This window comes from Sycon ciliatum, chromosome 4 (genome assembly GCF_964019385.1).
Source record: "Sycon ciliatum chromosome 4, ocSycCili1.1, whole genome shotgun sequence".
Classification (NCBI taxonomy): domain Eukaryota; kingdom Metazoa; phylum Porifera; class Calcarea; order Leucosolenida; family Sycettidae; genus Sycon; species Sycon ciliatum.
The window spans coordinates 5,475,070-5,494,653 of NC_088646.1; the positions used below are offsets into that span (position 1 = coordinate 5,475,070).

General features: G+C 47.1%; 1 protein-coding gene and 3 non-coding genes across 4 annotated transcripts; 3 read left to right on the forward strand and 1 right to left on the reverse strand.

Moving 5' to 3' along the window:
* The first annotated feature begins 648 nt into the window (after positions 1-648).
* Positions 649-15,719, forward strand: LOC135814082 (MAP/microtubule affinity-regulating kinase 3-like). Its single transcript, XM_065327142.1, has 18 exons — positions 649-1,404; positions 2,567-3,022; positions 3,314-3,612; positions 3,917-3,975; positions 4,579-4,708; positions 5,076-5,120; positions 5,689-5,789; positions 6,362-6,516; positions 6,842-7,100; positions 7,250-7,319; positions 7,630-7,681; positions 8,140-8,361; positions 8,694-8,905; positions 9,585-9,819; positions 10,804-10,906; positions 11,465-11,601; positions 13,047-13,268; positions 14,830-15,719. The coding sequence occupies exons 1-18, from the start codon at positions 1,138-1,140 to the stop codon at positions 14,971-14,973; spliced, it is 3,168 nt and encodes a 1,055-aa protein (XP_065183214.1). The 5' UTR covers positions 649-1,137; the 3' UTR covers positions 14,974-15,719.
* On the reverse strand, positions 12,052-12,125 carry Trnai-aau (transfer RNA isoleucine (anticodon AAU)). The gene has a single exon. It is a non-coding gene; the product is annotated as a tRNA-Ile (tRNA).
* Positions 12,521-12,594, forward strand: Trnai-aau (transfer RNA isoleucine (anticodon AAU)). Its single transcript has one exon. It is a non-coding gene; the product is annotated as a tRNA-Ile (tRNA).
* Trnai-aau (transfer RNA isoleucine (anticodon AAU)) lies at positions 12,684-12,757 on the forward strand. Its single transcript has one exon. It is a non-coding gene; the product is annotated as a tRNA-Ile (tRNA).
* Positions 15,720-19,584: the final 3,865 nt, after the last annotated feature.

Here is a 19,584-nt window from a genome sequence, read left to right on the forward strand (position 1 = left end):
CAAGTCCAGGGTGCACAACAGGCATAGATCTACCATGTCTACGGCTTCCAGCGGCCTGGGATTAGGATCCGATGTCGCACTTAGCCGTGAGCTAGGACCATGAGGGCTGCACCCACCCTCAGCACCTGAAGGCTACACCCCCAGTGCAGCTAGCCACTGAACAGAGTCAGTACATGACAATGAGTGTGTTCATAGCATCAGTTGCATCAGTGGCATCCACTCAGCAAAGCCATCACGATCACTGCATGGACAGGGAGATCCAACGCTAGATTCGTGTCATCTGTCCAGGTCTAGTCTGGACTTGATCCCTACCTGAGTACCTGTACTGTCCGGACACGTATTTTGTAAATGTGATTATTTTGAACGGCTCATGATGGTATCTGCACAGCCAAGTCCGTATAAGCTCAGAGGGTAAGATTCTCACGTGTTTGAAGGGATCAACAGCTTCGCGTCAGCGGCCACCGGCCAACCGCAGACCAAGCATTACCTGCCAGCGTGCCTAGCCAACCTGCTACCCTCTGGCACTGCATGTCAGACGTCGGGGTGGTCCGCTGCTTTGAAGTTACGCCACTGGAATGCCAACGGTGATTTCCTCGCAGCGCAAGACCTTTCTGCTTCTGCCCGGCTGCATCTACTTGCGTTTTAGTATTACAAGTCAGCATGAAGGCCACAGGGCCTAGGGCTGGCACTTTCCTGAGACCACCCGCACGATCTCACCAAGCCTATTCCATTCCAAAAAATGTCTCACTTTTCTCACATACCAGCCACTGGTTTTCAGTCAGACTCTGGTTTGAGTCATAATGAAAATGCCTGTGACTTGTTGATCATCATCACTCATCACCAGATCACCGTCCTCGATCTCTGCTTTGCGGCTACTGCTTCTGATATCACGGACGTCGACGCCAAGGTCATTTATCATTTAGCACCGCCAACTTATGCATGAGTCTATGCATAGAATCGGTGAGGGATTTTGTATCTTTGAAAGGAGCGTTTCCCAGGGCCAAGGTAAACAGAGAATCGCCATCAGGATTCGAGGAACGTCTTCGGCGTCCTTGTTCGGTGGTTTTAGCTTTGGAAGTCTTTCGTTTGGATAGGCGCAGGCTGTTTGGGACGAAGCGCTCTCCAAGATAAACGAGGATGATGACGGTGGATAGCGGAGATCAGTCCCGCTCGTCCAGTGTAGCCGGTCCGACTCTTACGCACCTCCAGCGGCACGGATCCACAGCGTCGGAAACTGCACGCTCCGGCTATTCGTCTTCGCTCTACAGCAGTGGCTACAGCAGCGGCAGTTGCGGAGGCAGCGCTGGACCGTACAACCAGCATCACATAGCCGCAGTAATGTCGGGTGCTGCTACGACCATCGGAGCTGGGGATGTGGATGGATTTGAACCAGTGTCAGAAGAGGTACATGAACGCCCTTGTTTCAATGCATCTGTTTGCTGTCTGAATGTATGAGTGGCTGGGTTCCACAATGACTGGATTGATGCCCGTGTACCCGGTTATTTTACTGAAGATAACTTCGAGTCACACACCAAAAGTGAAGACATCAGCTTTATAGGTGATGGGTGTTTTCACAACAGGATTGCCATCCCCTCGCATGGGCAGAAACATACCCTCCTCTCTTGCAAGAACAACCCCACCCCCACCCCGCTTTCTCATTGAAGCAGTATGACCCGAAGACCCAAGTCCTTCCAATCAAATTGCTGGCCAGTAGTTCATGACCTGGGGCTGTACATTTTATATTCCAGATCTTGTTGCTTTGCAGTGCTGGCATAGAGCCAGTCCATACAAGGAAGCATACATAACACAAATGTGGCAATATCGCCTGTACCGGCCATTATACCCGTCGAGACTTTCCTCATCAACACAACATCGCATACCAACTAATGAGAAATGACTGATGTCTTTACGATTGCTCTAGCATGCTAAGAAATGCACCGTGTTTTCCGGAGTATAAGCCGTACTGGAGTATAAGCCACACCCCCATTTTCTTGCCACGAAACACAGACATCTACCCTGTTTATCACCATTAATTTGATCATAAGCCGCACTCCCTTTTTTGGGGTGAATTTTGAGGGTTCAAAATGCGGCTTACGCTCCGGATAATACAGTAGTTTCGCTGTTTAAAGCACGTGCAATTTCGCCAGCGAGAATTCCGTAGGCATCTACTGGGGTAGAGCCGTGTACGGAACATGCCATCTTTACTTCAACTTTAGATAGAAGTACACGCAGATCTGCTGTATCCTCTTGCAGCATAGAGCATCACCCAACACATGGTCATATATAGGTTTTTTTAATGCTATACATGTGTGTGTGTGGGCTATGCTATATGCTGCAAGAGGATGCAACAGATCTGCATATTTTAAAAATACTGTAATGATGATGAAACACATTGACCGCACGCCATATTATATTGCTACTGCTCGCAGTACTATAGGCACAGATATAGAGATTGTCCTAAACCAGAATTGAATGTGCGGGCCTCGTGAAGGTTGGTCAATGTATTTTAATGTGTGTGTGTGTGTGTGTGTGTGTGTATGTACTGCATGCACTACTTATTTTCCAGCCTGCAGCATCGACACACGTACCCGAGACAACCCACGCCGCAATACATGATGATGTGGGCTTGGCTGACATTCCCACTAGCGGCAGACACACAAGCGAGCATAGTGTACGCGATTCAAAACTGCTGGATAGCGGTAGCATGGGCAACAGCAAGACACGGAGCACATCGGACGAATCCAGCGAAGCTAAGAGTATGGGCACTGACGATGCTCTGGATAAGCGGCGCTCACAGCCGGAGAAAAGCAACAACGTGTTGGATTCAGCCGCAACACCAGTTCTTGAGAAGGCAGCAGCAACGCAGTCCACTGCGCGCAGCTCTACTCCGCCGGCAACGCCACCAACACAGAGCGAACACCGAGTGAAGAGAATTGGCCGTTACCTACTGCCGGGTAAAACACTTGGCAAGGGGAACTTTGCTCGTGTCGAGGTGGCAAAGCACGCGCACATCCAAGCCAAGGTGAGCATCCCTGAAATACAGTGTAGAAAGTAGAGTTGGCTAGAGTTGAAAGGAACATGAAGCGAATAGTACACGGAACACGTCTGCTCTGCGTATTGATTCCTTGATTCCTTGTGTGTGTGTGTGGGGGGGGGGGGGGGGGGCAGATGAACCTTCCATTTGCTGCAGGTGTAGCATGGATGTACTTAAAAATTGCTTGTCAGCACATTACTAAAATCCTACATATCCTGGAGTTCCAGAGTTAAATCCCTGTTATAACTGATCCCACCATGTCATGTTTCTCTGCTGCAGGTTGCCATTAAGATCATCCAAACCGACCGAATCAAGGAAGACTATGTCAAGCGTAACTTACTGCGCGAGTCTGCCATCATGCGCCAGTTGAACCATCCCAACATCATCCGTCTCTACGAGACCATGAAGACAAGCACGCTCTACTGTATTGTCACGGAATGTGCCGAGGGCGGGGAGCTGCTGCAGTTCGTCAAGAACGAGTGTCCCAACCGGTGCATGGCCGAGCCACTGGCAAGGCATTTCATCCGCCAGCTCATCTCAGCGCTTTTCTACATGCACGAGCATGGAATTGTTCATAGGTAAGTTAGTTGAATGTGGGGAGGGGGGGGGGGGGGGGGGCACTGTACAGGGGTATGTCCTTGAAAACTGCTTCTCTGAACCTCTGCTGCTTCTGCGTTCAATGTTATCGGACTGTTCATCTGTGTTCTCTGACGCCGTCAGCGCGGCGTGTGGCAGCTGAACATTGTTTTCCATGTCATCATAGTCACCACATGACATCACGACCCCCTATTCCATGCAAGGCATTGTTGTATAGCTGTACTTGGCTAACTCAGTGAAATTGGCATGTGAATGCTTTTTCTTGTTTGTGTTGCTGATATGCAGGGACTTGAAAATGGAGAACATTTTGCTGGACAAGGAAAAGCACAATATCAAAATCATTGGTAAGGGTGATGGCGAGTGAGCAAGCAGAAAATACAGATTTTCTTCACCTATTAAAAGTACAGTCCATTTCAAAACTATAGACGCGTACCTAGGCAAAAACCGTTATGCCAGCATCTATACCACATAAAATCTGTGATCACTTTGTGCATAAATTTTTCCAAATTGGGCGTCTGTTATCCAATCCTTTAGAAACTATATGAGAGTAATTGTGGAGCGATCCTGAGCAATATTCCGAAAACTATTCTCAAAAAGGTTCAGCCAAATTTGAAATATTTCAAAAACCCTACGCGTCTATTGTTTTGAAATGCACTGTAGGTGACGCATATGGCGGTAAAGATACACCTGACAAAATGGTGGTAAATGCACGCCTCCCTCCCCCCACCCACACACACACGCACTCTTTTAGCGCCATTTCATCAGCCGGGTATGTCTTTACCACCACTTGCATCAAACATAGTGCAGCTATAGAGGAGTCTTCAACTTCATTTTCCAACTACATGTACATGTACTTGCAACACTTTGCTGTTTCCTCCTAACGTAGTTCTTGGTATTTTTAACTACCGGTAACACATCACAATGGATGCTCTTCTCCTGATCTGTAGACTTTGGTCTCAGCAATTGCCATGAGCCGGGAGAGTTCTTAGCCACGCACTGCGGATCACCAGAGTATGCTGCCCCAGAGCTGTTCGTCCCAGGACAGGTGTACGGACAAGAGGTGGATGTTTGGAGTTTGTAAGTTCAGTCAGAGAAACGCTATACCAGCTAGGGTAACTGGCTGCTGTCTGTATTATAAGCAGGGATGGCTGTGCATGGCTACATAATTGCTAAGGCTGGCCTTCGATTTAACATGTGCACGTCTTTGTCAGGCAGTGGTGTTGCACACATTCCTAATCAAAACAGTGTGCATGAAAGGCTCTTGGTGTTGTAGGACCTGCAAGCCGCTTTGAAGGAGATTGCTCATGCCAATCGCGACTTCGGGCTGTGTGTCAAGCAATGCATGGTTCAGGCATGGTTCAATTGGATTGTGGCGCTAATGTGTGTGTGTGTGTGTGTGTGTGCACGTGTGCGTGCATGTTTGTGTTTGCTATTCTGCTGGCAGGGGTGTCAACATGTTTGCCATGTTAGCAGGCAAGCTGCCATTCCGGTGAGTGCAAAGTAGAACTGCAATCGAGCACATTGGTGTGCTGTTTCCATCACTAGTTCATGTTATGATGTACGGTCAGTCATGGTACCCTGGCTAGGGCTGAAATACAGTCTGTCACATAGTGATAAAGGCATACTGAACATCCACAGGCTCTATCTTGCTGCAAATACTTGTGTTACATCTTGCAAGTCCATCTTCTCTCACCATGACCATCAGGTTGCGCCTCGCTTGCTCTATGCTCTATACAGAGCTGCACGTGGAGTCTCTGCCTAGCATACTCTAAATACCAGTCATGTGGGTATTGGGAAAGTTGCTGGACATTTTGAAGTAGTGCCAAGGAAAATGTTGAACGGTCGCTACTGGGGTGACAACCACACCATAGTGGTAGAGCATCGCTAGCTACAAGCGAGGGTCCATGGTTCCAGTCCTGGTGGTAACAGTCAATTTTTTCTTCAGACTTTTCCCGTTCGCCACTTTCCCTCAACGTAATGAATAGTGCAACATTTTTTCTGTGTTTGTATGGGCAATGAATGCTTACCACTTTTCTCTGCCGGCATGTATTGTTCAGTGTGCCCAAGCAAGGCGCAAACCGGCGCAAGCGTCTCCTGGATCAGATCACCGCTGGCATTGGGCAGCAACAGGAGGAAGAATCGGCACACTTCTCAGCCAGTAGGTCTTGCCACTGCACTCTCTACTCTCTACTCGCTACTCTATACTCTGTACTCTGTTGATGATGTGCATGATGTGCTGGAGTTCTACTTGGGATTTGAGAAATAAGTAGTTCTGTGAATACACATAGCTGCTGTATTCGGACAACCGGCCAAACACCTCCGTCGGTGACTATACACTACAGAATGCTTCATATCAAATATGGTTTGTCAAGTTTTGATCAAGTCAAGCTGGCAGGAATATGCACTTGCTCCCATGTTTAAAGTCGCTCTTGCCTTCCGTAATTTGCTTTTAAGTTAAAAAAAAAACTGAGCTGTTGCGACTTCAGCAGTAATTGTAGAAGAAGCCGCCTTCTTCTACGAGTTAAAGAAGCATGAAGAACAGATTAGCCCAGCAGGTACATGCCCTGTATATGAGGCACTTTATGTTGAGATAAAGCATGGGTAGTATTGGGTACTATGTGCACATGTATATGATGATGACAGTAGGCAGCTGCTCTTCAATTCTCCAAACAAGACAGACACACCTTGGTGCATTTGCGTTTGTTATTGCCCTGTGATGCTGTCACGCAGGTGCGATGGATCTGGTGCGGTGTCTTCTGCAACCGGATCCCAGTCAACGGTGCAATCTGCGACAGGCTATGTTGCACCCGTGGATAACGTCAGATGCTTCGCAGCCTCTCCTGCCATACCAAGCGCCGGTAGAGAATGCAGCATCAAGGGACAGGGTAAGGTGGGATGAGATGAAACTTTTCCACAAGTGTTGAAATTGATAGCTCTGTCGAAACTGCTCCCTTTCTGCTACTGCCTTTCAATCCAGACACATTTCAGTCAAACATGACAAGTGGGAAAGTATGATTTAGTACTGACTTATTTAGTGCAGTGAAGTTTCCCATGATGTAACATTACATGTCCCCGAGCAAGAAACAGTCCGGTGTACAGATATCAGTGCCAGTGCATTGGTTAGGTTGGGTGGCCACCTTAGCCGGACTAGGTTATTACTGGCAACAGATGTATTTCTAATTCTAATTAAATTATTGCCTTTGCGTCCAGATTGTCGATCTGATGTGTGCACGCCTGGACGTCCAACGCACCAATGTTGTCCGAAGCATCAAGGAAAACAAATGCGACTGGATGGCGGCCATCTTTCATTTGCTCAATGATCAGCCGGAGACGCAGACAGTGCTAAGAGATATGAATCGCACCGACGTCACCTCTTCACCACACCGTCGACGTGCCCCGCCCACCTCACCACCGTCCACTGAGAGTCAAGCCACGCCGCAGACCTCCATTACGGCCGTCATGAGACAGTGTAAGTGGTAAACCGTGGCGAGCAATCCCCCTCCCCCCCCCCCCCAAACACCACCACCGCCACCACGTACGCACATTTGATTGTGTTCCTTCAACGCATATGTACAGGTATCTTACGTAAGATTTTGCATATTCTTCTTTTGGTTGCAGTGGAGGTGGCTGCTGGAAAGCCTCTGACGCAGACGAAAGGCGTGCAACGTCACCAGTCACTAGGAACAGCGTAAGCGATCTACACATTGTTTGTAATCTGCCACTCAAGTTTGACTGGCACACTCAGAAGTCAGAACACTGGTAGTTCCTTTCCCATTCAGTACTTTGCTCTGACTGTAGTTGTAAGTGCCTTGAAACCGACGAGTTTAGGCGTGCGTTCCTCGTTGGAGCAAGCAACTTCATCACTAATGCCGCCAAAGTCGCACCTTCTAAGACCGATGAGTATGTTGCTGCCAAGCCGCTGCTTGTTGCCACCGTTTGCCTGTCCGTTATCGCTTCGATCTTTAATATTCTGTGTTGCGCCCTTGCTGACTGTACAGGGATAGAGAGTTACAGAAGAAGAAGCCAGTCGACGACTCCGTGAATGAAAAGGTGAGTTCAGCCTACAGTGGCCAGGAGAAGTCCCCGATGAGGCGACGATCAGCCAATATTGCATTCCGATTGCTGTCAAATACCTACTGTATCCAGGGCAGGCGTAGGTAAAGGCCAAGCCCCGCTAATACCAACAGGGGCGTCGCACACGGTACGGTCACCACGGTATTGACCGTACCACTATTTGCCCCAAGTACCCCGTGAATCAATAAAATGCACTGATTTGGGCTCTAAATTTCCAAATTTTTCGGCTCAGCCCACGAGTAAATTTTACTTCAGATGGCTGACCGTACCAAACTAAAATACATTCCGACGTCCCTGTACCAAGCTGGGCGTCTTGCCCTGGGTCAGCACCTTGCTATGTTGGTATTGTTTGTTGCCATGCTCGGCTTAAAGGCATCAATACTGACATGCTTGATTCTGCGTTGTTCTTCTATATTCTATCTTCTACCTGAAAGATGCCGACCCAGGCACCGCCTCGCTCTGGATTCCGCAATCGCTTCTCGCTCGCTCGCCGTAGCAATCGGCAAAAGACGAGTGTACCGACAAACCAGAAGTCCAGCTCTGTGCCCACCACACCCACGGTCGCCGCAGCGTACGCTGATGACAGGTTTGCCGATAGGAACGATTCTGGCCTTGTCGGCTCTCCCATCCGCTCTGCTCTGAACAATAGGTCAATGGTGAGAGAGTAGCTTATATGGATGAACATACGATTCAAATTATATCTGATTGAAAGAAACTTCAGTCCGAATTGGAAACAGCAAAATGCTCACAGAATAAATTGACATCACTCTGCTATAGTAATACCCAATGGGTAGATGCACTTGTACATAAGTCAACACGTTTTAATCCTCTTTCAGGAATCCTTGTCAAGCAGTCAACCTATGTGGAAGGCTGTGAAAGCATCGGAGGCAGTGCACGTTCAAGCTAAATGTGGAAATGGCATAGTGTGGCAAAATGGCTTCGGCTGAAGTTTGCACTTACCGGCTGTGTCTTGTTGTGCCCTCTGTAGTCGCAGAATTCAAGAAGCCTGTCATCAGGTGCTGTGCCATTGACCTCCCGTCACCTGCAACAGCAAGCCTTTACTGACTCAAGTGTCGCCGGAGGTGACCAGCGTCGTCATTCATCATCCATGAGTCCTGTTCGTGCACATCAAGAGGCAACGCAGCAGGATGCTGGCGAGCAGGAGACTTCCCAGAATGGTGGCACCTTCCTCAGGAAGCGGTGGGTGCAGTGGATTTAAGTGTGTGTGTGTGTGTGTGCGCGCACGTGTGTGTGTGCACGTGTAAGTAAGCGTGCGAGTGTTTTTACATTTCAGGGCCGCCGGAAGCAGTTTTGATTGGTCCGGCCATACCATAACCTTTCATACAGTTTGTGTATGATATGGCGGCAGGTACTCATGACCTCCCCAGCAGTAAACATGAGTTGTTGGCCAACAAGGTGGTCTGGTGATGACCTGACCAACCAGACCGTTTCCCTCGGGCCTCCATTTTGATGGAATTTGTCCAAAATGCCAGTCTTTCTGGAAATAATAGATTGAATATTAAATTCGGCTGTAACTTGTACCCACTGCGGGTGTTTTGCAGATCTAAAAAATACTGAATAGTGAATACACAGCCAGGTTTGGACCTATAACTTGATTATAAACTATGCTCCCGTGGGACATATCCAAGCCATCTTCTCAACTGGAGGACGCGTTCTTCCTACAGAATGGAGTGTCCTGCAGCAACGGTGCGGTCTCCGCGGTGCAAGTAGTACTGTACAAGACTAAGTCACTAAGTAGATGAACTGCGGCATTAAATTTTATATCTGCTTTATGTGCACCATGGCAAGAGGCACTTGTGGAATGTTTTTGTCTGATTTATTGTCTCTATTTTTTGTATGCTCCTTGTCTTATCTTTAGACCGGCCAGTGCAGGTTTGCAAAGGTTATCTGATGCTAAGCGTGCTCAGCAATCTGCAGAAACCAAAGCAGCCAGTGCTGCCAGCGGCGACGCGGCTGGAGCACAAGACTCGCACACGCTGAAGAAGCGGAGGAAAGGAAGTCTGTTTGGCTCACTGCGTGGCAAGGATAAGCTGTCCAAGAGCGCATCGGTCGATGACATTCCTCACTTGAAAGACACGGATACGAGCAAGAAGGTGAGAGGACATTGCCTGTATGGTTTACACGACTCCCAGCCGGACACATTCCATTGAATAACCCAGATCAAACTTAAAAAGAGAGGACCAAAGGTATTTATACAAGTTTTATTTTAATCATTGGCTCTCCATCCGAGTCTGATAACCCAGATCACAGGGCATTCATCACAGGCCCACAGCTTCGTACATGATCTCTTGCTTCTATGGTTGCCGTGACATAAATGTTAGATTTTAATTTCCTGTCCCTTTTGCGCACTTGCATAATGGGGTGCATTAGCTGCCGGGCTGCCAATTCACAAACTACCGTAATGTCGCGTGCATAAGCCGGATTTGTGCATAAGCCTGTCTCGTGTAGAAGCATGAAATCTGCAACAGCTTTTCGCGTACAAGCCTGGCGCATGCATAAGCCGGGCCAGTACACGAGACGCGCCACGTGTCGCGTGCGTAAGCCGGGCTACTACGCAAGACTGGTGAGCGCGCCTTTTACATGTTCATGTTTGCATGGTACCGTACACTTGCACACGCGGAAAACGTGGGAAGATGCGGAAATCAACACCAAAAGTCAGCAGTTTGCGCATACAAGCCTGGTCATTGAGTGGTGCTTGTCATAATTATAAGCCTGTCTCGTGTATAAGCCTGTCTTGTGTACAAGCCTGACTCCATCACCGGCTTATAGGCATATAAGCCCCGGCTAATGCACGCGACATTACGGTATGAGGCATGATGCCGGTACTAGTATTGGATGGTAGGCTTGGGTGAACAAACACATTCAGGTAGTGATGGTGGGCTTGGTAACCAAACCTATTGCAGTGATGGCGGTACCGTGACAGTCATAGGTGCCAGAGGGTGCAAGTGCTGCTTCAGCAGTGTCAATGGGGTAAATTTGTGACTTTGCTCCTGGGATATTCGTACTGGGCACACATGCCGAAGGTACTAGTATAATATTATGTGCATCGCAATGGCCGTGTTGCTCGTGCCTTACAGGGTTCCAAGGTTACCGCTGCCACACAATTGCCGGCTGCCAACACGTCATCTCTGTCGCGATCATTTGCTCTCAAACCGCACGCTATGTCAACCGACGGGGCGGGTAAGTTCTTCCACATGGTTATTAGATCTGTAACTGGACCATGTTGAAGTGTTGATACTCATGGGCAGTTTGTGTCGGCAATTGTGTCCAGAGGCTATGCCAGCCTTACTCTTGTTCTTTACCATGTCGCGAATCACAATAATCCGTACACGTGTGAATTCTATCATGGATCACTGCCATACTTCTATGTGGATATTGCATACTCTATCTGGATATGGCATACATGTATTGAGTTTTCACACTACACGAGCAAGACCCACCAGAAAACATTATAGACTACTCATTGTATACATACAGTCAACTTCGCTTATAACGACACTCTGCGGGGCATCAGAAAAGTGTCCTTATTCGCGAAGTGTCGTTATACCCGAAGTCTCATTATATGTATTACAGTTGGATGGGACTTTGCTCTGGGCATGGACATTCTGTCGTTATTCGCGAATTGTCGTTATATCCGCAGTCGTTATTAGCAAAGTTGACTGTACATCGAGCCGAGTTCTTCCCCGCTCCCTTTTCCTCATTGCCACTGGTTGTCATGCATGTTGTTTGCCCTCTCAGGCACTCCGGTTGCCCAGCATCGTCCACACACGCTGCAGCCAAGAAGCAGCAGCGACTACACGGAGAGGTTTGGACAAGCCGTGCCGCAGTATGAACTCAGCATGCCGTGGATGGGACCTGTGTTCCCCGGCTATGCTGTAAGTACCAAGCAGTAGTCACCGAGGGTCTATGCAGTTCTATGCAGTTCTATGCAGTTCCAATACCAAGAGTACATGTACATAAGGAGCGTCCATCTTGTGACTTTTCGGCATGGGTGTCTGTCACGGCGATATTCCTGGATTACATCATAGTTTTCATTAGTCTGAGGGAAATACATCATAGTTGGTGCAGATAAGCAACGGGAAGTGGGGTAGTGCATGACAATTTACAACTGAGCTGCAGGTGTACAGCAGGAGATTTGCTTGAATCCTGCTTGTATGTGCTACGTCACTAAAAATGATAATGATAATGGTAATGCGGGAATTTTGCCTTGCCAGCAACCCATTCGCCGGAGCTGCACACTGGGTTTCCTTCCCTCTTGCCAAATACGGTCCTACGAGTACACTGAAATCTAACTTCTCAAATGAAGAAACAAAAAAAAAAGAGCGTGCTCCCAGCAGGGCTCGAACCTGCGACATTCGCGTTATTAGCACGACGCTCTAACCGACTGAGCTATGGGAGCTCACAGTCATAGAGTTCGTTTGGCATCATTGGATCATGGAGTATTTGCAAAGGAAGATCCAAATCTTCACACGCTTGTTATTCGTTCAAAAAGCTGGTGACATGTTTGAGAATCACAGTACATGCTCTGTGAGCAGTGGTTATCAAAATGCCGGTGGTCAATGGACCTAATGCATGGTGTGCACGGGCAATGACAGTGACTGAATCTCACAAGGACTGTGCTCAGCTGTTGGCTAGATGCACCTGTGGTACAACTACCAAACAACACCATCAGCACTAGCCGCATACAAAACAGATGACGTAATCACGTATTCTCCATATGAATAATACACCCAGGCTTCCCAGGCTTTGCCATGTTGATGTCGAATTTCTCTCATTCGTCCCAGAGAGATATGAGCTCCCATAGCTCAGTCGGTTAGAGCGTCGTGCTAATAACGCGAATGTCGCAGGTTCGAGCCCTGCTGGGAGCACGCTCATTTTTTTACTTTTACCTTTTCTTTTTGGTAAACCCGACATCAACTCAATGCTACCACAACTCATTCGTCCCAGAGAGATATGAGCTCCCATAGCTCAGTCGGTTAGAGCGTCGTGCTAATAACGCGAATGTTGCAGGTTCGAGCCCTGCTGGGAGCACGCTCATTTTTTACTTTTACCTTTTCTTTTCGGTAAACCCGACATCAACTCAATGCTACCACAACTGTCCAGTACGAGAAGAAGCATTGAATTTCAGTGCTGCGTTTCTGTGTTTCCTTCTTGTTCTCACTTGTTGTTGAACTTGAATAAAGATATTGTGGCCAGCATTCATTCACCTCGTTTTCTCGTTATTTTCATGACGACGACAATGTCTTTACACACACAGTGCTTTTCTGGCCTGACATCACTTTAATTTCGTGTTTTGTATGTTGCTTGCTTCCCTTACCAGTCACAGGGTATGGACGGCAGCATGGGGGCATCTCCACGGCGACCAAGCAGTCGTCGCCAGTCTAGCCGTAGCCGTGGTAGCAGCATGGGCGATGCCCTCACCGGCTACACACCGGCCTACTTGCAAGCATCGCCGTTCGGTGGCGGCAACGATTACCACGACAGGTCTAGTTACTATGGTGACCTCGCACAGCCTGCCAACTTCAGTATGCTTTCAGGGCAGGTAAGATCACACTCTATGCTGTTGTTTAGTAGGGTTACATGTAGCTGATGAAGAAATTCTCTTTTTCAAACAATCTTGTTTGGGGGTGGGTTGGGAGTGGGGGGGGCATTGGCGAAAGCGATATTATAAATTGCCGGTAGGTTTTTTCAAGCAGGCGTACTAGTACTGTGTGTGCCTCTCTTGGTCTTTAGCTATCTGCACTAGTACTGTGTGTGCCTGTCTTGGTCCGACTTTAGCTATTAATCTGAGAAGCAAAACTCCTATGAATGTGTAGCCTTTTGACCATGCAGACCTTCTTCATTCTCTTTAAAAATCGTGCTTCGAAAAGTACATCAGATTTTTGACAGGATCAAGTACTGTTCAATACAGTACTGTAAATATAAAAAAATTCGGCAGCTATTTAATTTCGGCTATATTCGGCACCGACCCAAAACGCCTAAATTAAAACGCCGATGAAATTTTTCACAGCATCTGTTGCACTATACCATGCCCTCTACCCCACGCCGAAAATAAATCGCCGCCGAAATGTCAAAAATCGTGAAGTGCCGAAATTTTGTATATTTACAGTACTATCGGGCGCTGAAGAGCAGAGTGCCGAAGAACGGACAGGCTAGAATTTCACCAAGCACAGTATACTACAGTCCATTTCAAAACTATAGACGCGTGAACTCATACGTACGAGCCGTACGTACTGTAACGCACGACAGCCGTGAGTTTTGCATGAGTGTTTTCTGGTTTTCAGATGTGTTTTTCAGGTTTTTCTTCGTCGCCGCAGGAAATACAAAAGATGCAAAACACGCAAAGTCGCAAATGAAAAGGTGTGAGGAAAGTCTCAAAAGAAATGAAAGTCTCAAATGAATCTTCTTCTTGCTTGCATTTTCTGAGTGCCTGACTGTAATGGCTTCCAAGGCCCGTAAGAATCTCAGTGATGCCGAGAAAGATATGATTAGCCGTGTTCATTGTTTCTTCGAACAAGAGCTGGATTTTGATTGACGCTTGAGTATCCGAAATCCTCGTCGTCGAACTCACCTTGCAACTGGCGTGAGTGAAACCACTGTCACTCGTTTTGTCAGGCGAAGGGAACAGGGAGGCTCAAATCAAATCAAAAAGAGGAAATATAATTATCATCTCTACTGTATTTCACCCAACAAGATCCAAAACATATGCAGAAAAGAAGAGAAAAAAGGCAGGAGGCGTGATGGGATTCGAATGCCCCACACTTGTACTGGAAATCACGGATCGAAACCACGAGGCTACCAGGACCCGTACAAAAATGCACCCGCGCGCCGCGATAGTCTGGGCGCAGCACTGTCTCAGCAGGAGCAAAAATCCCGGAAACAAACTGGTCAAACCCTTAAAACAAACTGGTCAAACCCTTAAAACAAACTGGTCAAACCCTTCAAAACAGAAATTACATGTAAAACCGGAAAACCTGGCCTAAAAATAAAAGGAAAAAAAGAACGGTCTCGGCTACGAGGGCTGGTCCCCTACTTGCTCGGCGACCGACAATACTGTACTCACTGATTGACTCTATCGCTTGTGTCTGCGTCTCTGTCTGCAGCCGCGCTCTAGCCAGCGGAGAGCAAGCAGTGGTAGTGTGTCGCTTGCATCACCAGCCGCCGCTGCGACCTCTACCACAGGAAGCAAGAACAATGCGCTAGGCCTCCTGCGGCGATCGTTCCGCCGACGGAACTCGCAGGCATAACGTTAGTTTCCACGCAAATGAACGTCTTGATGCATCGTAATGAAGATATTCCCAATATTGTTGCTATGCACAGCCAGCATATTTTGTTATTTGTTTGCATTTCCCTGCGCACCGATTTCTAGCCTGAAACATGCCGTAGCTTACTCATTCCTGTCTACCATTGCTTGATTCCATTTTGTAATGGCCACTACACTGTACATCTAAATACAGACACAGATCTTGTCAGTCACCAGTCCCACGATTATATTCATGCACAGCAATTAGTATGGTAATGATGCAAACATGCAATTGACCAAGGCAGTGCATGCACTGTAGGCTCACTCCCCAGCTGGTATTGGGTGTTTTCCCATGATCTCAGCGCATGTACATGTGGCTGTGCTGACCAAAGCATTCTGTGACTTCTCTGTTCTACCATCTTGATGACCTTAGCAGCTGAACACGTTTATACAGTAGGACAGTAGTAAATATTCTTGTTTGGGACTCAGTTCTCACGTTTCTTGGAGTGTGCTCATCAGCCAATACTACAATATTTTAAAACCTATCTTATCATGTACTTTTTTTGGAAGTACATCTGTAGGTGCATAACGTGTTAGTATATCGTTTTAACACCACTTCTCTCTAGCGTACTAACTACTTTCCGCTTTCTGCTACTTCTCACTTGATAGCCAACGTTAGAGTTCAAGTTGTTGATCACGGACGTTCTGGCTTTTGCCAGGACGAACCAGCCACAGCTGCTGTGACCGCTACTCTCAGGCTGAGTTTGTGGTGTTCAGTGTAGTAGCTGATCTTTATCGGTACTGCTATGAATGGGTATGCCATCCTCTGCACAATACATGTACATGTATGTGTAGTCAATCGAGTCATTCCTGTAGTAGGTGATATCATTGGATCTCAGGGATTTTAAGTTGAAAATTTGGCCAAATGCAGACTCATAAATCAAAATGCACTTTTGGTGTGAAAAAATTCTTCATTCGGTGATTCAGATCTGTTTCTCCTAAAGCATTTTGAAATTGTTTATTGTGCTGGATATCTTTAATCTCATCTACACTCATACCTCGTTTATCTGGGAGGTCAGTGAACGGGCACTGCCCGTAACTTTGAAATGTCCGTAACTCCGAATCACATACATTTTGATGGGGAAGAGCCATAGATATGGCAAGTGACGTCACTATTTCCACAAAAATTTAATGACAAAAGAGTAGTGACATTTCCACTGAAACTCGCCCAAAGGGTGCCCGGGCCCGGCCCGGTGGACGTCTAGACCGAAGAACTACGGGGTCGGGTGAACCGAGCTAGGTATGAGTATATCTCATGTACATGCATGTATAACCAGGGAGCCCTACACATACGTAGGGCTCCCTGTGTAGGGCTCCCTGTGTATAACCAAGAGTTCATAACCCCCAAGAGTGTGCAACGGGCATAGACCCAGCGCTCGGCGAAATTCCTACATTACGTCATGCGCAGCTTGTCATCCGAGGTAAATTTGGGTTCTTTGCGATTTCTGGAAAGTACACCCTGAACCGCTCCTAACTCAAGGCTGTAGCCTCGACTTTTCGAAGCTTTTTTTGAAGACATTTCGGACGTACAAGTCGTAGATCTACATGTACGAGGTGAATTGCTAATTCTGGACATTGTACATTTCTGGACATTTCGAGTAAAATAATTTTTCGTCGCGTGCAGAGTCAAGTCAGTCAGGTTGATGTAGTTTTTTCTTGTTGTAGTTGGCAGCTGAGCTGTTGTAGTTTCTCCTTGTGTCGGTGCCTTGTTGATAGCCTTTTCTTGGGAGGCATTTCAACGAGTTTTGTGAGACTATGTCGCATGAGAATTTTGAATTTTGAGTAAAATAAGAAGTAAGGCCGAGTAAAAAAAATTACTAGATGATCGTCCTTTTTTTTGGAAAAATCGGGGAGGGCGGGAGGATTTTATTTTTATTTTTTTACTTTTTACCCTCTCATGCACACAGTGTACACAACAACATCAAGGTTTTTTTTCTCTTTTTTTCTTTTTTTTTCTTTTTTTCTTTTTCTTTCTTCAGCAGATCGATACTGACGTTGTGATAATACTAGTAGTATGTGGTCCATATAGTAAAGAAAGTATTAAACAAAGCGTGCACATGTTTCCTGCATCCGCGATCGGTAAAAAACCAACGATTTCGGCAAAAACTCACGATTTAAAAAATAAAATATTTCTTGGGGCGCTGACAAAAACTGGGGCGGACGGGGACGATCATCTAGCTTTTTTTTTTACTTGGCCTAATGGACGAATCGTTGGCTTCCCCATGTGCACTCCACTTCAGGCGCTGTACAGTCTTGGACCTGTTGGCTGGAAGTGTAAAGAGGCCAACTGCAGTCCACCAATAGAAAAAATAACAAAAATGGTGCAGTATAGGATGCCTATTGACGCTATTTTACTTTCATGTCCAGAATTCCATACAGTGAAATTTAGGCCAAAAAATTGGCCTGTCGAAAACAACCTGCTATAAAGTCTCTGGGTTCACAGCATGAGCAATTGTCACATATTTGGAAAGATGAAGGATTAGGCCATACAATAGATACAAAAGGATATGAAAAATGTAAAACACATAGCCAGTGGGCCTCTATTTTATTTTCATGTCCAGAAATTGCTATTCACCTCGTACTTTCTCAAAAACAAACTCTTTCTCAGCCAAGCATCCATGGACATCGCGACAGGAAGAAGTGAGGACGCTGTTAAAAATATTGCATTGCCGTCGAGGACAATCATTCTGATAGCTGTGTAACTCAGCCGAAAAATGCTCCTTCGACGTATTCTCTCAAGTTCCTCAACCATTTGAAATCATCTTCGAGGAAAGCACCGGAAATATGCCGATGGCCTGGGGAAGAAATTGTTCTTGAAGAGACTGAATAAAAGAAGAAGGGGATGAAGAGTCACCATTGCATCGAAAAAATAAATAGTTTTGTCTTTAGGATCGTGTGCTTTGTTTCACTTTTGCTTCTTGAGACTCAGAGTCAGACTAGAATCGATCGCAGTTTAGGCAGTTTACCCTGGGGAGCATCCTGGTTTGACTGTAAATCTTAGAAGAATTCATCGGCGTGACTCATCGCACTGCACCAAAAATGACGCAATGAAGGAATTCCGCCGAGCGGGCTTCCATACAGGGACTGATCAGGAGTTGCACACTCTTGGGGGTTATGAACTCTTGGTATAACCGTAGTCTTTTCCGACCCTGAATATGGCAAGGAAGGATTAGGTGCACTGCCCTAGCTAGGCTCAGGGCTAGCTAGTAAGTGACTGGTTTGCTTGCTCCACTTTCACATCAAGTTCAGTTTGTTGCCTGATATAATAATTATTATGATGTAGCCTAGTAGTATATCGCCAGCAACACACCGCTCTATCTATGCACAATACTATAATATACATGCTTGTAAATGTACTGTGTATAATTATGGTGACTATATACAGAGGTTGAGGGACGAACAAAGACGTATTGAGGAAGAATTGAACACGATACACTGTGGCGTGTTCTTAGAAGGAACTGGAGGAGTTGACAACATGACACTGTGCTACTTCAAAGCACAGTCATGATACTTGACGTACATGTATCACCTCAGCCATCCACATGAATGTAGAGGACTCAACAGGGGACTTGGTCGGATACTCTCTGATGCCGACATTCCCCTCGTTGCTTCTCTCAGATGCACCCCCCCCCCCCCCCCCACGAGGTGTTGTAAACCCGCGTGTGGTGACAACTACCGCACAAGGACGACGGCCAAGGCCGACCATGGTGACATGACAAGCACATAACGGGCCTGACCCTGGCCTGGACAGGCTGCTGTAGTGGGGGCTGGTGTGGTGACCCAGGCCCATGGCCATGGGCCGTGGAAAGCATCAGGGAGTCGAAAAATAGCGATATTTTAATGCATCCTGGTGAATATGGATTGTGATTGTGATGGTCAAATCTTTGTGTGTGTGTGTGTGTGTGTGTGTGTGTGTGTGTGTGTGTATGTGTGTGTGTGTGTGTGTGTGTGTGTGTGTGTGTGTGTGTGTGTGTGTGCGTGTGTGCGTGCGCGTTGTCCAACCTGTCGGAAGGCTACCATCTTGCCAAAGCATTTGGAAGTTTGGACTAGTTTCGGCTCCACAATCCAGTGTGTCGTTAATAATAGCTTTCATGGCTGAGGTTGTTGGTAGGTCTGTTGGCTCTGGGTTCCCAGTACTCAGTAGCCGAGGCTGGTTGGTAAAGTAACTCCAATTTCACTTCAAGGTACCAGTGCATCTAGTGTCTGCTTCTATCAAAGCAGCGTGCTGTAAGTGTAGGGTGTGCATAGGTAACTGTCTTGGCCGTTTTATGCCGATGTACTCCGTGTGGTGTAGACCAGGTGTGCATTGGTGGTCGATTCACATGGCTTCGCCAGTTGTGTGGATTCGACAGTTATCTGGCGCAAGTCTTGATCTGTCTCGTTCAGATCTTGTTCGCTATCGTTGCTATAAGAGAAAATCTGTGGGTGCACATCCAGTGCATTTGCAGATTTGCGTGCTTCTCTTGCGACGGGCGTATACATGGTACATGGTACATGGTGCGTGCGTGTGTGTTAGGGACCGGCGGATTCTGCTTGAAAAGGTGGCAGATTCTGC